Here is a 26,869-nt window from a genome sequence, read left to right as displayed (position 1 = left end):
GATATTGAGCATTTTATTTACACATTATGTTACTGATTTCTTTTTTTCTCTTCCTTATTTTGGTCTTTCATGTAAAACTTAAAAAAAAATCTTTCGTCTTTTACTTACTAATAATTATAAAAGCATAATTTTTCCTAAAGCAATTACTAATCTGTAAGTTACTGTCGTGCGAACCATAAGAAATGGCGGAATATGATTAACCCAAATTTGAATTTCAACTGTTTCTTTAACCCAATTTCTTGAGTGAAAAAAGTAATATATGTAGTCTTGGAGGGAGTTAAAAAGAGGATTTACATAATCTAAAGAATATTCCAAAGTATAGGAAGGGATTTTGTGGGTGGAAATAGTCTGAAGTTGAATTTATTGAATAAAGTGATTCTGTTGACTTACATCCGCTCGTTTTGTCATCTTCCGGTATATGATCAAAACCTTTGGAGCTCTCCTCTGACGATTTCTGCTCAGATTTGTCTATCTCATTCAGATTTGATTGATACCTGGAGTCTGAAAATGAAATAAATCAGTTACATTGATGAAGCTTTGTATTTTTTGCAAACCCCCTCAAACTTTATCCTTCCACTTGAACGGTGGGGTGAACATCCATTGGGATGATTTTGGGTGGATGTACAGTATGAAATGTTGTACATGGTGGGTGGTTAGGATACACAAAAGGCATGGGACTGAGAAGTATGGATACTCACTTTTGTCCGCCAAATGCGAAGTGAACGTGGTGGATTGGCCATAGAGTGAGATATTGACATTGGGTCTGAGTTCCCAAATCTCCTTTTGTACTGCTTCTGTTGTTGGTGGTGGAATCGTTGTCGGCGGACTAGATACTGCAATTCAATTTAATATTTTTTTTTGAGTCAAATATAGAAAGAGAGTGGAAAAGAGAGAGAAACTTAGAGAAATTGGAGACAAACATCCAAATAGTGCAAATAAAAAGCATCCTTCACCGCAACCCCTCTCAACATTCATGCCCCAGACAATTGCTTCAAGTGCCTTTTGAGGACGCACACGAGGTGAGACAAGTGGACGTGAGACTCCTGAGTATTTGTAGCAAATTGAATGACCGGATATCCCCGCAGGACAATTCCTATGAATGGTCCTACCATCATACCAAATGGTCTCAATGTGCACAACATAGGGTGTCCCTTCCATAGTCGTGTCTCTGCCAAGCATCCCCCTCGGCATACGTTATTATGAGGGCTATAAATAGCCCAAGACGTGTTACCGGAGTTGATTACTCAATTTCACAACTTTTTGCCTCCTCGAGCACATTGTCTCCTGCTCTTTGATCCACAAAAACATACTTCTTTCAGAATACCAGACAAGGGACCTAAGCAGAAGATATCTAAAATTGCTGGTATCTTTTTAAAATATGCAAATTGTGTGATATCTTTAGGAATTTATTGAGAAAACAACCGTAAAAATATCTTATATTTTAATTTAAAATTTTCCACACATTTACAGGAAATTGAATTGGCAACAGAAACTCCATGTAGAACATCATAATTAAGTTTGTCAAAAATTAAATTGCTATACATAAAATACCCTATAGTATATTGTTTAAACTTACTAGCAGAACTATGTGCGTATTCTTATCGCAATCAGTGCCAATAAAGAAATTTAAAATATATTAACACTTTAAGGATATGAAGAGTTCATCGCATGCTCATCACTGAAAAACATTCCATTTTTATATATTTTTCACTAATACCCAGAGATAAATTTAATTTTTTTCATAAGGCTTGAGTTAACTGTAACCTCTAGTACACCTAAAAGGGTATTTACAAAGATTTCGGATTATTGGCGTAAGGTTAAAATAAAGATTACCGAAATATCATTTAGATATTATCGGATTCCCCAACTGTAAAGTCATCAGTATTAATGATTTGTTTTTTACACATGAAAGACGCTAATCCAGGTTTCAGACCTAAAGTTCAGCCAAACGGCTTGACTTCTCTAACTAACAAGATTTTTGGTAAAATTTTGACTGAAAATCGATTATAAAAGACAAAGAATTGACATTTTGAGAAATAAAAATGTTGTTTTTTTTTAAGAATTTGAAACGTTTAAAAAGTGGTTTAAACTTTCAGTCTGAAAGTCATGTAATGACGCATATGTAATGGACTTACATGTCTGAAGAAGTAAATTAATTTTAGAGATTAATGATCTTCATCTATAGATTCAACTTTTTTTTTTTAAGAATTTTGGACTTCTGGTAACTGTGGCAGCAGTGGACTGAAAAACTTAGGCCTTTCTTGAATTTTAATGTTTTATTATTTTACAACCTGTCGAAGATTATTGTCCTCCTTATAAGGTATCGAATTCGCAGGCACCTCAGTTCAACCCGGGTCACTGATCAAGAGCATTGAGATCAATGATCCAGTCCAAGTGTAGTGTAAACATTTCCCACCTGTACGTGATTAGTCCTGCGAATTCGATACCTGATGAAGAGGACAACAAATCTCGAAAAATTGTAGAAAAATAAAAGTTTAAATAAAACAGAAAAAAACAAGAAACGTTTTTCCGTTCAATACCAGTTACTCTACATTACCACTTTAACTTTAGACAAAAGTTAACTTTGCACTTCATTTACCTATTGACTCATACAGCAAACACTCAGTATCGAAAATCATATGGGCAACTGACTAGTCCTATGCCTTAACTTTTTAAAATTATCATTTAGGATTTTTTGGAAAATTTTGACTTACGATGACTTGGTTGATGACGGTAAATGATCCAATGTTGTCAAAAAGTGATAAATAATTCAATATTTGGGTGTCTCTGATCTAAAACATCGTAGGTTTCACCTAGTGAAATATGAAACTCGATAGTTTGGCAAAATTACTTCGAGAAATGCAGCGCCTTTGCCAAAAATATCCAGAAGCACGAAAAAAGCATTCAAATTAAGGACAGGCGCTCCTGCATGATCAACAGATTGTTCCAACGCGAGTAGGGTAAAGTGATATAAGTTGGACATAGTGTTACAAGTTGGACAATTCGCCGGTATAAGTTAGACATGGCTTTTTTCTCGATAAATACAGTACAAAATTTGTTTTTAAGCACAAGGAACCAAATTATAAAACTAAAGCATTAAAAATATACAAATAAAAATGAAGTACTAAATTTATCAAGAAAAAAAGCACTGTTCAATTTGTACCACTTTACCCTATATTGTAGTATGATTGAATTGTAATACAGAGAAATGTCTCGATTCGATTAATACACTTCGAGGAGAAGTCAAGTAACGGTATAGTTACAACAAGTGATCAATTTAGACCATTCATAGGTGAAAAATGGCCAGAATGAGTCAAGAAACACAAAAAAGTTATAGTATAACGCGATAATGCTCTAGGCAGATATTACACTTATCCGTGAGAACAGGGGCATAGAAATCGCTCAGTCTGTGTCGAAGAACATAGAGTTGCACTAAAAAATTTGAAAACATTTTTTTTATATTAGGAAATAGAGCCTGTGTTTCGTAATGCATTTTTTGAACGCCTGAAGAGCATTCTCTATTCCCTCAAAATGTTCAGAAATGCGAAACATTGCGCATTCAATTCCGAATACCAAACTTTGAAACAGGATCTGCTATTGCTTTAGGAGTAATATCCAGATCTCCCTTCTTTTGATATTACTCGTTTCAGTCGATGGCGTATGGCAGGGTATGCAAGAACCGTTTGAAACAGAGTAAACTTCAAAATAAGTTTGTTCAGGTAGCGTTTTGACCATCAACGTACAAGTTTCACTTGACGTTTGTTCAGTTTTAAACGGTTCTTGCACACCTCTGGCGTATGGCATAGATGGTATACCTTAAAATACCGGACTAACAGTAGAGCGTACTATATATTCCATAATTGCTAAACCAGTCGATGGTCGACTCTACCATTCTTTATTTATTATTCCTATGACAATTTTCAAGTAATATTAGCGTACTTGAGTGAATGAAAATATTATTTTATATGCATTTCAGTCTATCAAAACAATCCATCGCTGATACTCACGAACTACTCTTTCAAATTACCAGTTAATACCTCGGAATAAATTTGCGTAGCATAGGAAGAAAAAGAATATCCAAAAATCAAGGCACCATTAGGGATGGCCACAGGTATTGAAACAGACCTAGTATGAGGCAATAGAAAAATTTTAATTGAATTCATGAATGTCATTGTAATCTCTGTTTTCAATTCCATCCTCCATGCGGCTATTGCTGTCTTAATTTTAATGTCAATATCCAAAATAATTGAAAAAAAAAACCTTCTAGCATTCTTGAAAACGTTTACGTATATCATGCAGATTAAGCTCAAACACCTTCATGAAATAGTGAAGGATCAAAAAGAGTGCAATATTAATCTTGGATGTCCTGAACCCGCGACATCTTTTCAGGTAAACTGTTAGAAAATTAATGGATATTTGCATGAATATCCGAGTAATTTGCGGTAATGAACAAACTATACCAGTCTTATGGAAAAAATTGGTATATTCACTCTAACGAAATTTCCACAAAAAAAATCTAATTTCTGATAAAAATCTGCTGTAAACACATTGTAGGCAGATTGAACTGATGACGAAAGACTAGCAATATATCATCCCATCCCAGGATACCTCCCAACCTGACGCCAGGTCATTCCTGCCAAACAGTCAAAATATGCATAGAATAGGGGAGAAAACCAGCATAAAAAAATCCCGTGCCACGATGCGGCTTCTGCTGGTTGAGGCTATATAAAATTCTTGATTTGATATTAAACCCCTTGAAAAGGTCCTCTGCACATAATACCATGCATATACAATGGAAAAATTATAGGGAGATGAGCTGTTTGTCCCCAGCGAATTTAAACTGGATCCGGTCGGATGTTGTGTTTCTGATCCACCATCCATACGGCCACTGGAGAGAAAATGTAGATGTGGGACAAAATTGAATAAAAATAAACTCGTTTCCTCTTCCTGTTCTACATTTTGCCTGGCCCGGCCCCCCTTTTTGAAAAAAAAAATATACGTAATAATATGCGTAACACATGTTATACAAAAGGATGGTGAGTGTGTTGATGGCATAAAAATTTCACACTCTGTGTCGAAATCCAATCATGGGAGATTCCCCGAAGAGGCGCCAGAATCATGAGATATAATCGTGATTCCAGATCCACTGCTCATGGGATGACATATTTTATTCATTCATTTGTGCTGTAGCTATGTGAGCGGGGAATTGAGCTGGTGGATCGGAGAAGAAAAGAGATGAAAATGGAATAAAAACAGTGATACAGAAGCAAGGACGAGAATGTAGGGGAAGGGATGGATAACATCCCTGGCTGGGTGTTGAAGTAATTCGTGTAAGGTGAAATTTCCCGATAAATTAGTTTACCTCAGGAGGTGGATGAATTCACCGTTGTCGATACACCCACCCGCGCCGTTGTCATCCCACTACTGATCGAAAAGCGCACATTCTTATACACATTGTACTTAAAGATGAAACGACATCTCCAGCCCAGGCGAGGGAGGATGGATTTCCCTTCCTAAAAAATGACTGTACATTGTAATCTGGGGAGACGATAAGCACAAACTAAAAAAAAAAGGATGAGTGCAGAAAAGCTGAGAAAAAAAGAGGAGAATGAAAGTCATTTTTTATTCACCATCTTGATTTCTTTACACATCACACCGCCCTTAGTCGTGTTTTGCGATAAACACCTTTTCGGATCACGAGAAATGTGGATGGAAGCTGTGTCTGAAATCGTGTCTCATGGAAATTAGAAAATAACAAAACTCCTTTGAGATTGCCAAAATGTTTGGAGAAACTCTCTTGTGTATATCCAAAGGTACAAGAGAGTGTCAGGAAAATGCTTTCGGATGGAATAATTCAGCAGAGATTGTGGTTGAAGCATGTGAAAGGCCTAAGCTTGAAAGGCAATTTGTGGGATATTTGTATTAGAAAAGGATTTCAATCTAACGAAACAAAATTTTCGAAACATGCACACTTCAGTTCGAAACATTGCGTATACTTGAACGTCCTAAATAACTGTGAAGACTTTTTAATTAAAGTAATTGTCAAAACAACTCAAGCTTGAAATACATTGCGTTTGGGTCTACGAGCCTCTTAATTCCACGTCACGGCGGGAAATCTCGGTCTGCAGAATAATGAAGAAAAAAGAAGATCAATAGTCAAAGAAGCTTCTCAATAATACTGCAACCTCGACATTATGGACTGCTTCGTATGTTTTACGTCAACTATCGCTACAGATAACAACACCTCAACAGAAGTCCGCTCCAGGACTAGTGATGGGCTATAGCAAGCAGTCTATCATGAGTGTTTCGGTCCAAGAAGTTAATTATTTTTACTGTGCAAGACTTTGATCCTGATAATCTCATGGACTGAAATGTAACCCCTTCATCATCATCATCTAGGTAAGTGAAAGACCTGAAAAAAACAAATTTTGATCCAAAGGACAACAGCGACTATAGTAGTCTATAGGCTCAGAATAGAACCATCTATAGAACCATCTTCCAATGACAACGTGGACCAGAACGCCAATATATATATAAATATCCCAAAGCTGTACAAGAGGCCTTCATCCAGATTGAACACGCGGCACGATATCTGGAGCTACAGAAAAACGAAGGCAAAACAAAGTAAATGGTGGCCTCGTCAGCAGCAACTCCAGCAAGATCCACGGAGAGCATCGGTCAAACAGGGTTCCTGATGGGGGACTACAACTTTGAAGTTGTCAACTCCTTCGTGTACCTTGGGTCAACAATCACAGCCGACAACAACATCTCAACAGAAGTACGCACACGGCTGTTGAAAGCCAACAAGGCTTATTTCAGTCTATGAAGAGTTTTCCGATCCAGAAACTTAAGCATAAAGTCTAAGCTACTGCTGTATAGGACCATGATCCTGTCAGTCCTTACGTATTCGTCTGAGACGTGGGTCCTCAGCCAATAGAATTACGAACTCTTAGCCGCGTTTGAGAGGAGGATACTACAACGGATTTTTGACCCCATATGTGAGGAGGGACGATTCCGGAGCCTATACAATAGGGCGTTTCAACTAGGAAAAAAATTTTTTGGCACTATTCTCACGGTGCTGTATTTGATGAGACAAAAAAATTTTTCTTCTACGACCATATGATCAGACGCTGTTTAGAGGTGGCTGAACGACCCTCTCTGTAGAACAAATTTCTGATTTTACCGGATTTTACACTACAGAGAGGGTCGTTCATCCACCTCTAAACAGCGTCTGATCATATGGTCGTAGAAGAAAAACTTTCTTGTTTCATCAAATACAGCACCGTGAGAATAGTACCAAAATTTTTTTTTCCTAATTGAAACGCCCTACTATACAACCATGAGGTATATGAGCGCTACCGAGAGGTAACTGTCGTCAAGCAAATACGCCTCAACAGGCTCCGGTGGGCTGGTCATCAGGTTCGCAAGGATGAGGATGACCCAGCCTGGAAAGTCTTTAGAGGCGGACTCTATGCTTCGAGGAGACAAGGCCGACCCAGCCTCAGATGGACCGACGGAGTGACCAGGACGCCAGATCATTAGGGGTGCGGAATTGGAGAACAGTGGCGTGTAACAGGCTCAAGTGGCGACGGGTCCTGACTCATGAGTCAGGCCAAGACCAGTAATTGATTGTAGCGCCGGTTAAGTAATTAAGTATATATAGAATGGGAGGACAGTACTACGTAACAGACTATTGCGGCGACTAGTCCAATCTGAAGTCAGACCAAGACTAGCAATTGATCATAACGCATGTTAATTAATAGCATCGATGTTACTTCGTTTTTTTTCTACAACATCCATCCATACACCATACCATAACTTCACAACAACTTTTATCGATACAATTCATTTCGATCTTTTACCACAATTACAAAAATTGTCAAACTTAGTCCAATGTTGAATTACTCGTAAGTTTAAGATTTCATCTGTAAGTTTTAATTTCGGGAAAAAACATCAATCTACTAAGAAACCTCAGAAAGCTTCCTGTAAAATGTGTTTGCGACCTTAAGCTCTTTGAATACAACAATCAGCGTCCAAATGAGAAATCTAGAATTGTAGGAGGGAAAACCCACAAGTAATATTGATGTAGTTGACGTTTAAAAATATACTTGTATTAATTAAGCTAGGTTTTTCAAAACAATCTGTCTTTTCGGTGAGCATCGGAATTTGTTGAACAAATCCTATGAATCAAACACACAATTTCACCAGAGCTTTCGACACTTATCGTGTTTTTCTCAGTCGTTCTTGGTTAGTCTTTTCTTGACGATTTTTGTCATTAATTCCTCTACTTTCTTATGCATCAGGTTTGAATTTGGTTAGGAGCTAATTTTCGTCTTTCTTTTTTTGACACAGCGAACGGACTGGTACCGACGCTCAACGGAAGGACAGATTGTCCTGAAAAACCTAGCTCAGTTACACCACCATCGGCTAACCCTTTATACAACAATGTATTAATTAAAGTAGTAAATAATATCCAAAAAATAGTACTATGAAAAACCAAAAGATAAGACATTTTAATACAGCTCAGTAATCGAATCTTGCCTAATCGTGGAGGTCTAAAAATATCAAACGAATATTTCTAAGAACATTAAGTAAGGCTCTCGGAGTAATACAAATGATTTGCTTTCCAACACATTGTATTTCATATACAGTTCACAAATGAAACTTGTTTGCAAAAAAATTAGTATTTCCAAGATTCAATATCAAGTCTTTCCATAGTTGCTATTAAACCCTGCTTATTAATAAGCCTTAAGCATCTATACAACGCGTCACCCACTTTGCATCCTTTTTTTTCTCTCGCCTTATCTCTGCAATCGTTAATTTGTTTATCTGTGATACCAGCAATATCCAATTTCCTAAAGTATATTGGTTGATAGTCTTCGTCAACAAAACGGTAATAGTAAAGACTACATGCACGTCTGCAATTCTTAGTTTCTCCTTTTTCTTTTTCGGCAGTACAAAATTCCGAAACCCTTGTTCGCTTTGGTTTAACTTCAGGCTGTAAAAGAAACAGAATTTAACTCACCTATTTATGATTATTTAAAACAGAAAGACTTACATGTTTCGCGAACCACTTATCTGATTCTTCTCTTGTTCCATAGAAGGCAATCCTCAAATTTTGAAAATTGTTTTTGAAGAATGGTATAGTCTTTTCATACAACGCTTTGCAAGATCCATCTGTTCGACCAGACAAACTTTTTATATCCTTAGGAATTTCTAAGCCACGACTCTTAAATTGTTTTTTGACCGCGTCAATGTTAATAGCTTTCTCCTGTTCATTATAGAATCCCAGATGAATAAAAACACATTTGATGTAACAATGTGTTGCGGCATTGTTTGGTAATAACCATTGATCCCACAATTTAACAGACTCAATGTCCGTAGTTTGTCTTTGACAAGTATTAAAAGCCCAATAAGTTTGGTCTCCATTCCTAGGAAATTGCCAAGAATACTAAGAAAAAATATGTTTTTTTACAAAAATAAACTTGCATATTATCACTTACTCCTATTCCAAGGATACTGAAGAAAACCAAACATTGAACCACTCTGTTCATTTTGCAAGATGAAACTGATTTATTTTATTCTGCATGTAACTAATTTATATGCAACATGGAAATGAGAGAAAATTTTTTGAACTTTATGTTAGACAGCCACAGTCTAATATTTGAACAACTGTTTCTAGAAAAAAAAATACTTCGAATAAAAAAAAGAAATTTATAGTGTTTTAAATAAATATAACTATAAATGCAATGAAATTGTGTAATTTTCATTTTTAGAAAGAAAGTATAAAACAATTGAGTCTACTAATATCTTTATAAATAAATATAATGATTCCACTACAGAAACCGTTTAATCGGCAATCAATGAGAATTTCTGGAAACATGTGGTGGATCTTCCCAAAGACGATTTTTTAGGTTTGTACATGAAAAGTACAGAACATACTCCGATATGTACGTCCAATTCGCAGAAAATGATAATCATCGTAGTGGATCTAGTCCGACTAAGAATAAAAAACTAACTTGCCAGACAGCATGGAATCCTTAACATTTTAAGGATAGGAACAACCTTGTCCCATTTTTTTTCCTATGGATTTCTAAAGTTATATTGTGCTCCAAGATTTTTGACCCTCTCGTTCTTAATGGGTTAAGAGGGACGACAATCCCTCACAAGATTCCTGATCGAATAAGACTCTAGTACTTTTACCTCTTTTATTAGTACTTACAGTAGGTGTCAAAAGTTTGTTGCCTAACGTATGATCGGGAAACCAGGTGCAAAAATGATAGAAAAAATTAATTTTCGAATTTTTCTTTTTGCAAATTAGTTGCCTGTAATCCGTAGATCTTATTTATATATTTAAAAAAAAAAAAACTTTTATTTCATATAAAAAATTATTGTTTTCCAATAGTTGGTCATTTTTGAAAAATCAAAAGTTTGATGCCTCATTTAAAGAACTAATTTAAAATTATCAAAACATGCAACCAACTTAATGTAAACCGGTTACATTTTAAGTTTATGTCATTTGAAAGGCAAATGGTGGGTTTGTACGTTACTAAAGTTGTCTATGGTAAATACATGTGTATAAAAGTATTGATAAATAACAAGAAACAATCTATTTTTTGATAATTTATAATTTAGGTTAAAAATTGCAAATTACAAAAAGTTAAAAAGAGGGAAATTGTCCAGATATACTGTCGGAATAAATCTTCGTCGTCAATTGTTTAATTTTATAGAAAATCTCTACAAAATATACATAAAATCGCCAAAATATATGGTGATGATAAGGTACGACCACATCTAAAAAAACGTTACTGGCAGACCTAAGGTTTCGACTCAGAAGGTCGATAACAGCATTATAAGTATCACTCATAGTGACTCTATGATGTCTGCTTCAAAAATTCACAGTCAGTTGGTTACTGAAAGGACACAGGTCCTTACTGTTATAAAAATCAACTACAAATGGTCAGAATATTTGGGAGACAAGCAATATTCCCAATATTCCATTGGTTAGCTAGTCTAATCTGGATAAATGGTTGTAGTTTTACTTGTTTAACATGTTTAAAGTAAATCTACAACCTTTTATTCAGATTCTTGTTTACCAATGGAATAATGCGAGCCACCCACACATTCTTATCATTTTATTTCAATATGGGCTTGTTTTTGTAACAGTAAGGACCTGTGTTCCTTCAGTAACCAACTGTTTTTAAATTTATGAAGCAGACATCATTGGGTCACTATCAGAGATACTTACAATGCTGTTATGAACCCTCTGAGTCGATACCCTAGGTCTGCCAGTAGCGTTTTTCAGATGTACTCGTACCTCATTACTATAATATTCGAATATTTTATGTATAATCTTTCGTGTTTTTAGCATCTAACGACGCAAATTCATTCCGGCAGTATCTCTGGACGATTTTATACCATTTAACTCCTTTTAACTTGCCATTTTAAACTAAATTATGAATTATCGAAAAACAGATTATTTCTTGTTATTTGTCATTACTCTTATACACATGTAAATATTTACCATAGACGACTTTAGAAATGTCCAAACCCACCATTGGCCTCTCAACTGATATAAACTCAAAATATAGCTGGTTAATTTTAAGTTAGTTGCATGTTTTTGACCATTTTGAGTAACTTTTCAAATGAGGCAACAAACTTTTGAATTTTCAAAAATGACCAACTTTTGGAAAACAATATTGTTTTATATGAAATAAAATTAAATATTTTTTCCGAAATACATAAATAAGATCTACGAATTACAGGTAACTAATTTGCGAAAAGAAAAAATTTAAAAAGTTTTTTTTCTATCGTTTTTGCACTGGTTTCTCGAACATACACGAGGCAACAAACTTTTGACACCTACTGTATACTAGTACCTCTTGTTTCTTGTTAAAAATATGTTTTAATTAATATTTTACATAAAAAAGAACTTCTGGTTCTTCTCTTTTCCCAAAAATATTATCGTATTTTCACTTTTTATGAGTACTAGTGAAATATTCTAGTGTTCCGTGAAAAGTTTCATATGTTTATTTTTAGAATTTCGTAAAACATTTCACGAAATTCGAAAGTTAATCTCTCGTGTAGTTGGGGTACCCATCGGGCACGTCTCAGAATGATTGTAGTTGATTCTAGAACTGGTTGAAATTTGTTTGTTTGGAAATAGTTACAGGCACGTATCGGCATATTGGCATCTACGAGAAGTCCTTAGTGAATTACTAAACAGCAGACCATCCCAAAACCCGCGTCTACTATGTAAGGAGGCCTATGACCTCAGGTTTGCACCCTGTTTCATAGTATTCTGCTTACAATAAACACAACAAAGACCCTCGGATGATGGATGAGAACCAGAACGGTAAAATGTTTCTGGACTTCTGTGAAATCAAAGGTTATTCAATCAAGAATTTCCAGCACGAGGATGTTCACAAATACTTTGGGAAAATGTAGAACTAGGACGTAAGTCAATAATTGACTTTGTTCTTGTTCCCGGTGTTGATAGAAGAATTCTCCAAGATGTTCGAGTTTTTAACAGTGCTTAACTGACAACTGATTACTACATACTCTTCGCAAAATTTAACTTGAACGAAAACACTCCCGTTCTACCTAAGGGTAAGAGCAAAGAGCTGAAATGCATTAGTTGGAGAGTCTTAAGAAGATGTCGAGGAAAAATTTGTGAAGGGCATACAGAAAAAGTTTGAAAAAAAAATCCACAATCTCCTTCTGACATTGAAGCTGAATAGGACTGCTTTCAAACAGCCATTTTGGCCTCGGCTACAGAAAGCCTTTGGCGCTAAGTGAGTTAATGTGACGAACAATGTAAAATGGTCATCTTGGTGGAACTCATCTATAGTAAAAGAAGCCGTTGCAGAGAAGAAGAAGGCTTACAAGTTGTATCTACTAAGTAAGGATTCTGATTCTCGTGATCGTTACGTTGAAGCGCGAAAAGCTGCAAAGCTCCGCAGTTAAAGCCGCTTGAGAGGAGTCGTAGAAAAAGTTGCGTAAAAACTGCAGCTTGACTACAGGATGACAAACAAAACTTTCTGGCAAATAGTCCGACGACTCTGAGGGAAGAAGGGCAATACTATCCAAGGAGTAACATCCAAGGAAGAAAATCTTCTGACCAAAGAGGAAGAAGTCTTAAGTCGCTGGAAAGAATACTTTTCAGAATTGCACAATCCTCAGCAACTTCAAAGGTACTCTACTTTTATCTATAATATAAAAAATCAGCATAACATTACTAAATAACTTTAGCAATTCAACTAAACTACAAGTTGAAACAGACAGTTGCTTCACCATCACTTTAAAATTCTTTATTTTCGAAGCAAGACATCAAAAAATTATGGTATAAATACAAATACAAGGGTATTTTTCCTAGTACGTTTTTGCGGATTGGTCATCGAGAATCTGTAAAGCTTCTTCTAAAGCTGCTGAATTTTTATTTTTCAGGCAATCATACAACGCATCAGACCTTTGGCATCCTTGACCTCCACTTGTCTGCTTTATGCATTCGTCAATGTCTTCATTTGTAAAACCCTTTATTTCCAATAGTCTAAAATATATAGGTTCGAAGTCCTCGTCAACCAAACGATAATAATAAGCACTACATGCGTGCTTGCAATTGTTTTTTCCTTGTTCTCTATTGTTAGCTTTACAGAAGTTCGAAATCTTGGTTCCTTTCGGTTTGGCATCAGGCTATAATAAAAATATAATTTAGTCCTGGGGAATCTTATGAAGATTATAAAACACAGAAGACCTTACGTTTTCCGAATACCACTTATTCGATTCCTCTATTGTACCATAGAATGCAATGCGTAAGTCTGCCACATTATTATTAAAAAAGCTGATGGTTTTATCGTATATAGCTTTACACGATCCATCTGTTTCACCTTCCATACTTTTTAAATCCGAAGGAATCGCAACCCCACGACTGGTGAATTGCTTCTCAATCTTGTCAACTCTGAGTGACTTCTTACTTTTACTGTAAAGTCCCAGATGAATCCAGACACATTTGACGTAGCAGTGGGTTTCCTTATTATTTGGTAATTCCCATGTATACCATTTTTTAAGTATATTAATATCAGATTCCCGCCTTTGACAAGTTCTAAAAGCCCAAAGAGTTTGATCGGCATTCCTAGGGTACTTCCAAGAATACTGGAAAGAAGTATAACATTTTGGTCTTTAGTTGAACTTCTACTTGATTTGTCTTACTAACCCCTAGTCCAACAAGGCTTAGAAAAACCAAACTTGTAATCACAGCATTCATTTTCACAATCGCACTGCAAAATTCCATTCATCCGCCTCACTTTTATATGCAGAACTAAGTCAGAAAAAAGCTGAGATTATAAAGAATCTCACCTAACACTTTGTGATAATCAATTAAAATCTAATATTTGTACAACTGTTTCTATTCAAAGTTTAGTCCGAAAAATCTAAACGTATTTATTTGAATTTACACATACTGTAACAGAGTATTATAGTATTCCCAACAAACTTAAGTAATGAATAAGAATTGCGAAAGTGAAACACTGCTTGACAATAATTAGAAATTTCTAAGGAACAACTTAGAATACAAAATTTATGGAAAAGCTTATCAGTTTGGCAGAATTCTTGAATTTATTACATTGATACACTTGACGCATCAAGGGAAATGTCTCTCAACGATGATGAGTGTGTCCAGGGTGCACAACTCGAAATCAAAACTGGTGATAAATGCAGAAAAGCTTATGGTAGCTGAGATTCTTTTACAGGTGACCTCGAAATGCATGCAACTTGGAATGCGTGAAAATTCGATTTTCATTCTTTTTCGAAATGGATAAAATTGGCTCTACGCGATTCTTTACCCCCTAAATTCAACTCACAGTCAAATTTTCACGAATTCCGAGTTGCAAGCACCTCGAGGACCCCGAGTTTCACGCAGACTGGAGACAGAGTGGAGTCCAAGAAATTAATCACATCCTGGTGGAAAAGCTTTTATGATTTACGGAAGAAAAAAACACAAATAAGGAATTTTCAGATGATTTCCGTCAGTCCGAGTACCTATTCGAAAAAATGATGATTTAGAATGTTCTGGCATTGATGAACAAACGACGGATAAACAAAATCTATTTGAATCTATTTCATCTATTCATTTTGTGAGAAAGCATTAGTAGAGTTTTTAGTCTACGAAGTTTATCTTGAAAAAGGAAAATATAGTTTGGATTAGAAATCATCTGGCATTTCATTTTGAAGCTTCAGGGAGCTTTTCAAAAAGTCAACATAGCATAAAGAAGTCCGGTCAATCGACCCGGATTTAATCACTTTCCATCTCTTCAACAAATATCTATTCTGGGCTCACATGGAATTCTAGGAAGTAAATCAAACTAATCTAATGCCCTAGACACACTTATGACTGAAGCCAAGAGACTTAGTGAAAAATAATGGAATTTTAGTTTGACCATTATTTCTAATAAAATTACGCCAAGCCGTCTCGAGGCTATTCCTCAGGTCTGTCGAGGCCCTAACATTATCTTTGATTTGTGCAGATATTGCAGGACGTGAGTTAAAGCAATAGATCAGGAATTAATCAGGCTATCATTGTGATTCACTTAGGTAAATCCTCCACACTCGGATATTTAACCGATTGGCCATTTACGGGTACTTAACCGATTCATTACCGATTGCCACCGATACAATCAGGTTGAAAATTTCAAAACCTCTCCAAAAAAGAGATGGTAAAGCGTCCCAACTCTGCGGAGTGCTCGAACTCACGAGAAAGAGCTATTCGTGTATTATCTTTTCGCATGCTTTTTGGGTTGATACTTGACACCGCTTTAATATACCCAATACATTGATTGATAAATAAAAAAAAACATTCCAAAATAAGAAATTCCTTACGGGGCGTTATCACACTTGCACATTAAAATTTTAATGTGATTCACATTAATTGTCGCTTGTGAGCGTCCAAATATGTTATTTGTGTCTTTCAGTCACTTAATATTTGGGGTTTTTTCTATTTATTGATAAAGAAGTGGACTTGGCCTGCAAAAATAAGTTTAAATTTACCTAAAGCATAAATATTTTTCACATTAAAAAATTAAAGAGAAAATCGAATTAATTTTTCGCATTAATGCTATAAATCAATTTATATCAAATTTTGCGGGGCAAGTCTACCTTTTTATCAACAAATAGATAAAATTTTGAGTATAAAATGATTCAAACACACAAATTACACATTTGGACTCTCACCAGCAACAATTAATGTGAATCATATTAAAATTTTAATGTGCAAGTGTGATAACACAGTTAAAAAAAGTAGGTTCTAGAACAAATAGAAAATAAATCAGAGAAAGGTACCAATTTAGGGATATATTACCGTTCCATACTGATTAAGTCCGATGCAGTCGGGTTGGAAATTTCAAGACCTTTTAAAAAAAATCAAATTTAGGCAAGTCGGTTCAAAAATAGGCCCTCTAAAGTGGTTAAACCTTTATGTTCGAAAATTCGATATCAAAATGGTTTTCGAATATAGGTGAGCAAGGACGAAATATTCGCCTTGACTACCTCTAAAACATGTTTGAAAATGAAAGAAATCGTAGGAACCGTTTTCGAAATAAACCAAAAAACATTATTTTGGAGATGCAGGAGGAGGGAAGGGTGAAACAGAAAAAAAAGACTGTCCTAGATAATATTACTTATGAAGGGGTCGTCGAAAACCGGAAGTTGATATCTTTTACCGTTTGACCTCTAGCAGTGTCACAAACTTTCAAAAAAATAAAAAAATATTTTTGAAAAACCTTTATTAGGAATTATTCTACGGTATTTTCGTATAAGGACGAAATTTTCGACCTAGTAGTCTCTAAAACATATCCAAAAATGAAAAAAATCACATAACACATTTTCCAGCTATCTTACAAACATGGTTTTTAAGGGGAACGGGAGGAGTAGGGAGAAATGAGGTACATGTTAATGGTTCCAGGGTCGACTTATGGAAGGGTCCCCGACTTGGCTCAATTCTCTATATCTAACCGGGTCTCGGTCAAAATCCCGAAAGCCAAAATCCCGAATGGGCCAAAATCCCGAATTCTTAAAAGTGTCACAGCTACTCCCACGATTGTACGCGCGCTTGTTGGAGGCAAAGGGAAATCTTTTGTGTCTTAGGAAATTATTCTAAACATTTTCCTCCATGTAATTTCATCCCTTTCAGGATTTTGAAAATTCGGGATTTTGGCTTTCGGGATTTTGGCATTCGGGATTTTGACTTTCGGCATTTTGGCTTTCGTGATTTTGGCTGCCACCGGTCTAACCGTTGGGGCTCTAGGCGTGGTAACAGCCGGATGGATAGACGCATAGACGGACAAACAGCGTGATGCCAAAAAAAAAAATTAAAATTCAGATTTCCATAATTCTACCAAAATACTTCCCCTTGGGGGTTAAGAAGAAGTCGAATGATATATAGTTAAAAATTGAGAGATTATATACTGCCTATACTGCTCTCTCTGTGGAGTTCGAGCAGTAACAAATCTTTACTAATATTTGGAATACTTCATCCAAATTTCAGCAACGTGGTAGTCTTTAAATCAGGTACTGTAAGAGGAACATTTAAATCGCTTCCGGCAGGAAGAATTTTCCATTTGACAAAAACTGAAGCCCTTGTGATGCAAACTTTAGCAAACAATAAAAGTTAAGCTGATTTTTATATCCCTCCAATGTGATATGAGTATTTGGGAAGCTGGAAAAAAAAGTGTCTGCAAAGTGAATGGTTGACCTATAATCTGTCTTAGGCCTAAATGGAAAAGTGTGTATTTTCCGAGAGATTAAAATCTCCCAACATTTTTTTCTCCCTCGGAAAACCCCATTGCACTCCCACGTATGCTTTTGTCGTGTGTAAAAGTGCGAATGTACTTCCAAACACCCAAAATGGTACTAAATTTCAAAAGCACATCACACATATCCTGTTTACGGTAGAATGAGGATCTTAGTACCGCAGAAGAGAAACAAGGAAGAATTGTACAATGCATCAAGGGAAAAATGCCAGAGATAATCTGTAGAAAAACACGTTCACTTTTTACCTGTCTCAGGGAATTACCAACTTTTTCTTCTGGTTCTTTATTATTTTTTTTTGTCTTCCTCAGGATGTCCCAGAAGAGAGGGTGGTTTTGGGAGTGTGAATGTGTGAGATCCCCATTCTTTTCCTCCTTGACATCCTGCTTGACTCTCTCTAGTACAGTGTGTGCAACACCCATCTCGTTTCCAGACCAGACACCACCGAGACTTGTCACCAACCGCTTGAATTAATGGCACTCTTCGGGAGCTTTCGAGCTTTATATAATTTTCACACTTTAACAAAGTGCTGTTTCCACTTTTTTATTGCCATCTCAACACATGTAAGAGTATCATTCTATTCTTCTGCATTAGTTGTCCCTCATTCAAATGTCATTTAATAATGTTATCGAGATAAAAGAACTTCCCAAAGATTTCAAAATTTCTTTTACAATGTATTCAAATAAAAAAAATGTAAAAAATATAAAAATGAGTATTGATGGTTTAATTTTTTTATAGGGTACAATAGAAAATTTTAATTTCGCATCAAATTTTAATTTTTGAGATTTTCTCATTATTTTTTTGAAATGTGCAAAAATGCCATGAAAAAGTGCTTTTGAGTATAGAGCTTGTATTACTTCGTGGTCTGCCGTACATTTCACCTTAACTTAAAATATTAGCAAAAAATATTTCTAAATTATTACGCTATGTGTCTCAAAAAGAAATTACGTAAAATATTACATGGTACCTGTATCAAATTCAATTGTTGTAACATCCTCGTTTTAGGTTTAAACAAATACAGAATTATAGTAATTTTCAAAAATTAATTGTAATATGATCCACTAGTATTTAAAATTTATTTTATATTAGAATTAAAAACTTTCTCTTCAGAATGGATAATGCATCAGTCCAATTACATTCTTACTAGCCCTTCAAAAAGAAATAATTTTCATCTTACAACACATTTCTGATTTACAAGTGATAAAACGGTCAAAGATTTTTTTTCATTTACAAAACCTACAAACCTCCCTGAATTAAAAAATATAGGAGTGCTCTATTTTGAAAATTTTGATTTAAAATTTCTAATTAATATAAAAAAAATATAAAAACATAAAGTTTATTTGAATACAAATTGTTAACTCACGGATCATAAAATATCCTGCAAACGAATATCATTCAATCTATAAAATCTTTTAAGCTTCAGGTCCTTAATGATTAATGTATGGAAAGAAGTAATTTTTCCAATACAATACAGCTTAGGGGGAGGTGGGGCTACTTTGAGCTGTGGGGCTAGATTGTTATACGACCTTTTTGCCTATTTCTAAATCAAGCTGGTCCTTACAATTATTTTATTTAGATCCACAATTGTTTTATCTATTCAAATTACATCATGTTAAAACCCAGTTTCCTTTAGAAGTATGCGAAAAAATTGTATAACAATGTAGCCCCACAGCTCAAAGTAGCCCCACTTCCCCCTAGCCTTCAAAAATATTGCATGGTTCTGAGAGGATCACAAATAAATACATCTACGTTTGGGTTACAAAGGTCTGCATATCTAATTTTGTTCCTAAAAAGTAATCAAAGTAATATAGTGAAAAAAAAATAAACTTGGAAATTTTGATGAATTGTGATAGATTCTATTGAGACTGAAAAAATCTGCTTCTCCAGAAAAAAAACGTTGTAAAAAATATTGCAAGATTTAACTGGGTTCTCGTAAAAAATATTTTCGATGTGCTTCTACTTTACAAAAATATTCGCAATAAAACATTTTTATAAATTATCAATAATTTACAAAATATTTCTTAAGAAAGATGACAAAAACGAAAATCATTCTTGCTTTAAAGTACTCGGAGGATTAAATATTATACTCCCTCCGTTCCGAAATATAAGTCGTACCTTTGGGAAAAATTCTTGTTCCGAAATAAGTCATACGTTTGGGAAAAATTGGGATTAAGGGAAAGTTTGTTGGTAAATGTTTTATCTATCAACAATTATCTCTTGTGAGGAACTATTGCTAATGTCCAGAACTAAAATTGAGGTCCAGTCTTGATGGTATGTTGAGGAACGAATGTCTTAAAGATATCTAATTTTTGGCGTTTTATATTTAATCTGAAATAGGTGCAGAATGGTGAGAGATACAGACTTGGGACCTTCGGAGGATCCCCCATAAGTTGACCCTGGGACCATTAATATGTCTTTTATTTTGCCCCCACTCCTTCCCTTCCCCTCCTAAATCATGGTTTTTGGGATTGCTCGAAAACACGTCGTGCGATTTATTTCTTCAATTCTGGATATGTTTTAGAGAAACATATAAATTGTCCCAGGGTCAACTTATGGGGGGTCCGCTGAAGGTCCCAAGTCCCTATCTCTCACCATTTTGCATCCAGATATTCGAACACATAAAAAAAGGATGTTCTTTTTATTGCTCATTCTGCAAAATTTGAGATATAAAAAATATCATATCGGTAATAACTGTTGAGTTCTACTTATGCATACTAAAAATTTAGAACAAATTCTAGCCTGTAATGTTAATCACAGTCCACCTTGTAGTGACTAACTATCTACCGGAGCTCTTTTAAAAAAAAACCGCGAAAAATGGACAATTTCAACATATCGATTCCTCAACTTACCATCGTGATAGGATCCCCATATTATCCCTGAACATGGAGGATAGTTCATACACAAGATATTTGCAAATAACAAAAACATTCTCTGAAACCATTCCTTAATCCCTAATTTTTCGCCAAACGTACGACTTATTTCGGAACGGAGGGAGTATTATTTATCTTATAAAAAAAGGCAGTTGAACTATCGCAGAAAATATTTAAAATATTCTGAGGCATTTGTAACGTACATTTAGAAAGTCATTCTCAATCCTACTTAATGTTCAAACAGAGGGGCGAATTAAGGCAAAATGTGTCATTCATGTTTTCCTAAGATGATCCATTGGGACATTGTAAAGAAAATATCTTTCGCATATTTGAATATTTCGCATGTTATACATTTGGCAAACATTCTTGCGCAGATGTTCATTATACCATTTCCACAAGGAGACAAACAGTAGGTAAATTTCTTATTCAAATCTCAATTTGAAGAGATATTCAATATTAAAATCACATTCTAATTTAGCATATTGTAAGGTTTAGGACTTTTTGTCGAGACGATTTTAAAGTGGGAAGAGTTTACGAAAGAGGTGCAAAATTCAACAGGTTTTACCTCGTATATTTCTTGAGTTTTTAGCACTTGAAGGAAATTATGAAGTTAATATAGCTGAGAGTTCTCCTCTTATTGTTTTGTTCTTAAAATGTGATTCCTAATTGAAAATTCAATCACAATGCAACCTCTCCCCCTTTCACTTGCAAAAGTCACACCACAAGTGCCTCAAAAGCCCTTTTAAAATGGCAATAAAGCTTAAATCATTAATTTTATCGCTGGAAGAAAATTTCTCTAACGATCGCTTTTGCGTGAATGAAAATTGCACTCCAAAGTCGATTTCCATCAGAAGATTTTCCCTTTCTATTAAATAGGTTCTTCTTTGGGTACTGTTTTGTCGCCGTATTGCCGAGAGATGTAATCTTAATGACTTTTGTTTAATTACTGACACTGCCAAAGTCTTTAGGTCGTTATTAAGGAAAATGTGAGTGTTTGTGTATAGCAGAAGGTTTATGTTACGGAGCCTTTTTTCCCATCGTCCAAAATCCCCATAGTCCAACCATTTAGATAAGATCTCAAACATTCTTTTCTTCACATCCAACCCCATCACACTAGACCAAGTTTCTCGAAATAACCGCCCCAAGGAAAGATTTTTACGAGAAAATTAGACCAAGAGGAAAATATGAAGGAGTTTAGAGCATCTCTAAATTATTAACTATTATTATCAAGATTATTATTCTACCTTTTCTTTGCCCCTCTTTGGAGCCAATTCAAGTGTCCCACCGAAAATCCTCATACAATTAATGACGGCACATTCAAAAAAGTTCTTCGGATAATTTTATGGGCATGAACATTGAGGGGCATTTGTGAAAGAAAGGATGTCCTAATATTCCTCATTACCCATTGTCCAAAACTTTGCTTCAAACTTTTTTCTAGCTGGAAAGTAGACGACTTTCTCTCGACACTCAAATTTTTACACCCAAAATTAGTACTTACAATAAATCCTAATATTGCCGTCTGTTTCGCCTCGAGGATTCTTCGCAACACACTTGTAATTTCCGCTATCGCTGCCTTGAAAGTTGAAGATTGTAAGCTTCATGACGGACTTATAAGATGGTGAAGTGGATACAGATTCCGTTCTACATGAAAAAAAAAATAAGAAAGTACAATTATAATTATGAAAGATTTGATAAAGAAGTTAAAGAGTAACTTTCAGAAGAAAACTTTAACAGTTCTGGAAAATTATTACTGATAGTCTTGAAACATACTTTTTAGAGTACTGTTGAAAAAGAAAAACGAATTCAAATATAACTATTTATTTCTTATCGATGAAACAATTTCTGAGAAGCGAAGGATTACTGTAATTTTAAATACTAAATTGGTAAAACTGGGATAATTTTCTATATGACTTATGCCCAACGCACAATAACTTTTGTTTTGTAAACATGTTTTTGACATTTCAATGAGAGTGAGTGAGATCTAGATCTAGTCATCTCGCTTATTCTCATGGAAAATTTTGAAAACATGTTTACAAACAAAAGTTATTGTGCGCTGGTCATTAGATTACATATTTTATTTTCATTTCTACATTGATTTTGCAAAATAATAACAATCTGACAAATAAAAATAAAAAACCAGATTGAAATCACAGCTTTTACAGGTTATTAGACAGTATAGTTCCATTAAATTAATTTATAAATTGCATTTAAAATTCACTTGTACTATTGTAATTCATTGTTATTTGATTATTTTATCACCAAAATTATTTGCATTTATTTATTATTATATAATAAAATTAAATTAATCTAGTCGCATAACCCTTATTAATTTAGCAATAAGTTTCAATGAAAAATTAATTTTATATTTTAAAGATAGTGTTATAAGGCTTATTTATAACTAAGGTTATAGTCATCAAAAATAATTTCTTTTAACTTCTAAAGTCGATTAAATTACCTATCTTTTCACTTTGCAAGGTTTGCAATTTGTCCTAGCGCGTGCTAATCTTTGTATTTAATTTTTCTCATCTTGTCAATCGCGAATTCAGTAGGGTGGAGTAACCACTTATCGCCATATTTAGGAAAAACGGGAATTAACTTTACTATAACTTTTGAACTCTTATTACAACATAACTCAAATTTGACACAAGATTACTTAAATGTATTGGCTACAGATTCAATAAAACAATAATCCTCCAATTTAACCTTGGACTATTCAAAAAACTGATTTTTATTAACAATGTAAAAATAACCACTTCGCTTACCACCTTATCTGGGTAATCATAAATGATATCTGAAGTTTTTTAGTGCTTCTCTTCTACGGGCTTCAGACCTAAGGCTTCACCAAATGACTTAACTGCTTTAATTTCTTATCAATTATGATTTTTTGGGAAAATTTAAATCAGGATTGGGTTACTAAATATAAACAACCTCTATTAGACTCTCAAAAAGCAATTAAATTACACGCTATTTAGGATTTTGAGACCTACGGGAACTGGGCTAATAAACCTCTAGTCTTAAGACCGCTTCACATTTAAATAGTTCTAAAATAATTTTAAACTGTAATTTCTATTCTAATGTTATTTGCACACCTTTTCAATTTAATAAATTTTAATTTAAACTCACTCACTCACTCACTCAGTGAAATTCATTTATGAATTCGTATAGATGAATGTTAATTTCATCCTGTCGAGCCTTGTCGTTCAGAAATTCATTTGATAGCAGACCAAACTTTAGTTTTTACTTACTTTATGATAAATTCTTGACTTTGTTTGTCAGCTACCTAAGCACGATTCACCCATTAGGGCTGACATAGAATATCTGCAAAATCTTACCGACTTAAACTTTCCACAAGAAAATTGAATTTTTAATTCGATTAGGAGATAGAAAAAGACAAAAAATCTAACATTGAAATGATGGAGCAGAAAACACATTTTCAATTAAATGAATTTCATTGAATTCAAAACACATTCAAAGTTCAAATGGCATAAGATTTAAATTTTAATTTAGGGTACACTGAACGAACTGATTTATTTGCAATATCACTGACTGCACCGACCAAATTCAATGTTTTGCTATCGAAAATTATAATTTTTTACTATTTTAAGTCATTCTGATTTTAATGGATACTAAGTACTAAAGAAATATTATAATCCCATCCAAAAAAAAAGACTTACATCAAAAAAGTTTTTAAAAAATTAACCACGCCACAATAACGCTAGAAAATGACCATATTTATACGTTTTTGCATTCTCCCTTAACTTCAGCAATTTTTAAAGTAGATGGATTAAAAATAAAAGATTCTGTTTTGTAACAATTTATCCAAGTTGGTGTGGCTTTTTAAAAAGAGTGCAGCATGATTTTTGGCCATCCTTCCACAGAATTTTTTTTTTTTTGAAAGTCACAACTGCTTTATAAATACTTTATAATTAACAAACAAATTTAATATAGGGCGTGGCTAATTCACCAAGGGGAAAGATCACTTAAATCAAGTCCAAAATTCAATTTGCAAACACAATCAGTCCAAAGACACTCATATGTCTTCATACTACACAGACAATTCAGTAACTTCAACTTGATAATAGTGTTCGAAGTTTCGTCTACTGGAATGGGCGTGGCTTAAAATTGCTCCTTCGGTGGAGCTTATACTAAAATTTTTATAAAATGTTTCTGAAACATGGTTTAATATTATGCAACTTCAAGGTGTATTAAAATATAAATTATTTTTTCTATTAATAAATTAATAGGGTGAAAGAAACACATATTAAAACTTTAAGAATTTGCCCCACGAGAATTTGTGTCAATTGACCAAGCCCTTGCCAAGTTGGAGCTCTTTGGAGTTAACTCATAAATTGATCTCGGACTCAGCTTACAGTGCTCAGAGGGAAAATGTATTTAAAGAGAAATCAAGTTTAGTTCCTTCATACCAAGGGCCCATCAAGCCTAATAAAAAGTGAAGCTATTTTTCACTTTTCCTTGTAAAAATTTTGCAGATATTGCACCGCGACTTATACAAATTTGCTTGTAGTTCTTGTATTATTTTGACGAACATTATGAAATATGTATTTTAGATAGCTTTTAATGCACGATTTCGAAATATATCAGACTGATAAGTCAAATCTCTTTAGGAAAAAACTTGCCAATAGTCTTCAGTGTATCTATGCAAAAACGTATGGAAAAATGAAATGTCGAGAGGCCCCTGCGCTCATATAAATTGAAGTATTAAATTTTATAAAATTCCCATATAAATTTAAGTAGAATTATTATGAGAAGGTGGCTTCAACTCCATAGGATACTTGCTAAGGGCTTGCTATTGCCAATTTTTAGTGACAATTGGGAAATTAATTTTGAACATCACTCTTTATAGGAAAAGGTAGATTAAATAAAATACATCATCTTATATTTGGATAATTAATTTATCTAATTAAAATTTTAATATTTAACGAATTTATAATTCTTTTCAGCTCTTCATTATATATAAAATTATTTTATTAAGTGATACTAAGGGAAACTTACTTGTATTTCACAGAATCATGAATCATTGTGTCATTGTCCCGTGTCCAATAATTAAGTGATGTAGGATAGGCTTCCACGAGACACTCAATTGTGATGTTGTAGAATGGTGGCACTCCAACTAATTGATGTGCAATTGAAAGCATCGGCGGAACTGTCGAGGGTGAAACGAATATATACAGAGTATTAGAATAAATATGATGAGAAATTCGATATTCGAAGGAAAAGCTATCGTCTTTGTGGTTTCCCATTGACTTCCCATGCAATTCAGTGGCAGCCAACTTCACAAGCAGCATCTTTCTGATGGAAACTTCATCTCCATATGAATGAACAAATATTTTGAATTTTCCAAATCAATGGGTCGAATGATTTAATCAAGGAGCAAAAGGGACGCACGTCTTGGGTGCGAGATATGGAGTTGAGTTAATTTTCACTGGTGAGTGATATTGCACAAAATGTTGGTAAAATTTTCTAAAACATGATCTCATTTCTATCATAACATTTTCCAACACTTAATTATTATAAATTTTATCTTGTGTGACAAATGAGTGGAAAAGCACATAAATTGCCACAGGATAAATAATAGTTTTCCGGATGTGCAGAGAAGGAAATATGAAAATTCAAGTGTCATTGTGTTAAATTGTCTGGAACAATTGTCTCTGAATTAACTTTTCCCATGGATTGTGCCCCCTATCATACCACCCTCCCCCCCTCTCCCCTGGACACCCGAATTTTGCTGCACAGCACAAAATAATATATCTCTCAGTGAAAATTATGGCTTTCTTCACTAATTATTTTGCACTCATTCTTATACCAAGTTCACACAGAAATGAGATTTTGGCCAGTGCACTATTTCACACTGTGTTGGAGCCCCGGAAAATGCTTAAGAAGACGTCATAACAGATTGTTACAATCCGATAACAGTATAGAATACATCCGGAACCACATTTTCCCTTTCACATTGTCATCCGCAACGAAATACCACATACTCTATATAATGTAATATACATATATATGTAAATTTATTCTCCACATAATTGATAGTGGTAAGATTAAAGTTTTCGCATCTGTGTAATGAATTGTTCAATTTATCGCTGAATTACGGGATGTATTGTATATTTATCAAACAATTTTTCAACAAATAGATATTCCCTTTTGTATTGTGATTCTTTTTCATTTGTCACACATAA

General features: G+C 34.4%; 3 protein-coding genes across 3 annotated transcripts in view; all 3 read right to left on the bottom strand.

Moving 5' to 3' along the window:
• Positions 1-26,869, bottom strand: part of LOC129805426 (lachesin-like) — a 117,220-nt gene that overhangs the window by 6,240 nt on the left and 84,111 nt on the right. Inside the window, exons 6-9 of the mRNA XM_055853314.1 lie at positions 25,683-25,833; positions 22,168-22,310; positions 699-833; positions 391-501 (exon numbers count right to left, since the gene is read on the bottom strand). Of these exons, the coding sequence (XP_055709289.1) occupies positions 391-501; positions 699-833; positions 22,168-22,310; positions 25,683-25,833 (540 nt within the window). The remainder of the gene's footprint in view (positions 1-390; positions 502-698; positions 834-22,167; positions 22,311-25,682; positions 25,834-26,869) is intronic.
• Positions 8,619-9,583, bottom strand: LOC129805428 (uncharacterized). The gene is made up of 3 exons (XM_055853316.1): positions 9,504-9,583; positions 9,059-9,451; positions 8,619-8,998 (listed from the first exon to the last, which is right to left on the bottom strand). The coding sequence occupies exons 1-3, from the start codon at positions 9,552-9,554 to the stop codon at positions 8,681-8,683; spliced, it is 762 nt and encodes a 253-aa protein (XP_055709291.1). The 5' UTR covers positions 9,555-9,583; the 3' UTR covers positions 8,619-8,680.
• Positions 13,285-14,284, bottom strand: LOC129805427 (uncharacterized). Its single transcript, XM_055853315.1, has 3 exons — positions 14,213-14,284; positions 13,759-14,151; positions 13,285-13,692 (listed from the first exon to the last, which is right to left on the bottom strand). The coding sequence occupies exons 1-3, from the start codon at positions 14,261-14,263 to the stop codon at positions 13,372-13,374; spliced, it is 765 nt and encodes a 254-aa protein (XP_055709290.1). The 5' UTR covers positions 14,264-14,284; the 3' UTR covers positions 13,285-13,371.

The sequence above is a fragment of the Phlebotomus papatasi genome, chromosome 3 (genome assembly GCF_024763615.1).
Source record: "Phlebotomus papatasi isolate M1 chromosome 3, Ppap_2.1, whole genome shotgun sequence".
In the NCBI taxonomy this organism is placed as follows: domain Eukaryota; kingdom Metazoa; phylum Arthropoda; class Insecta; order Diptera; family Psychodidae; genus Phlebotomus; species Phlebotomus papatasi.
Note: the sequence above shows the minus strand (reverse complement) of the source record. Positions and strands in the feature narration are given on the sequence as shown.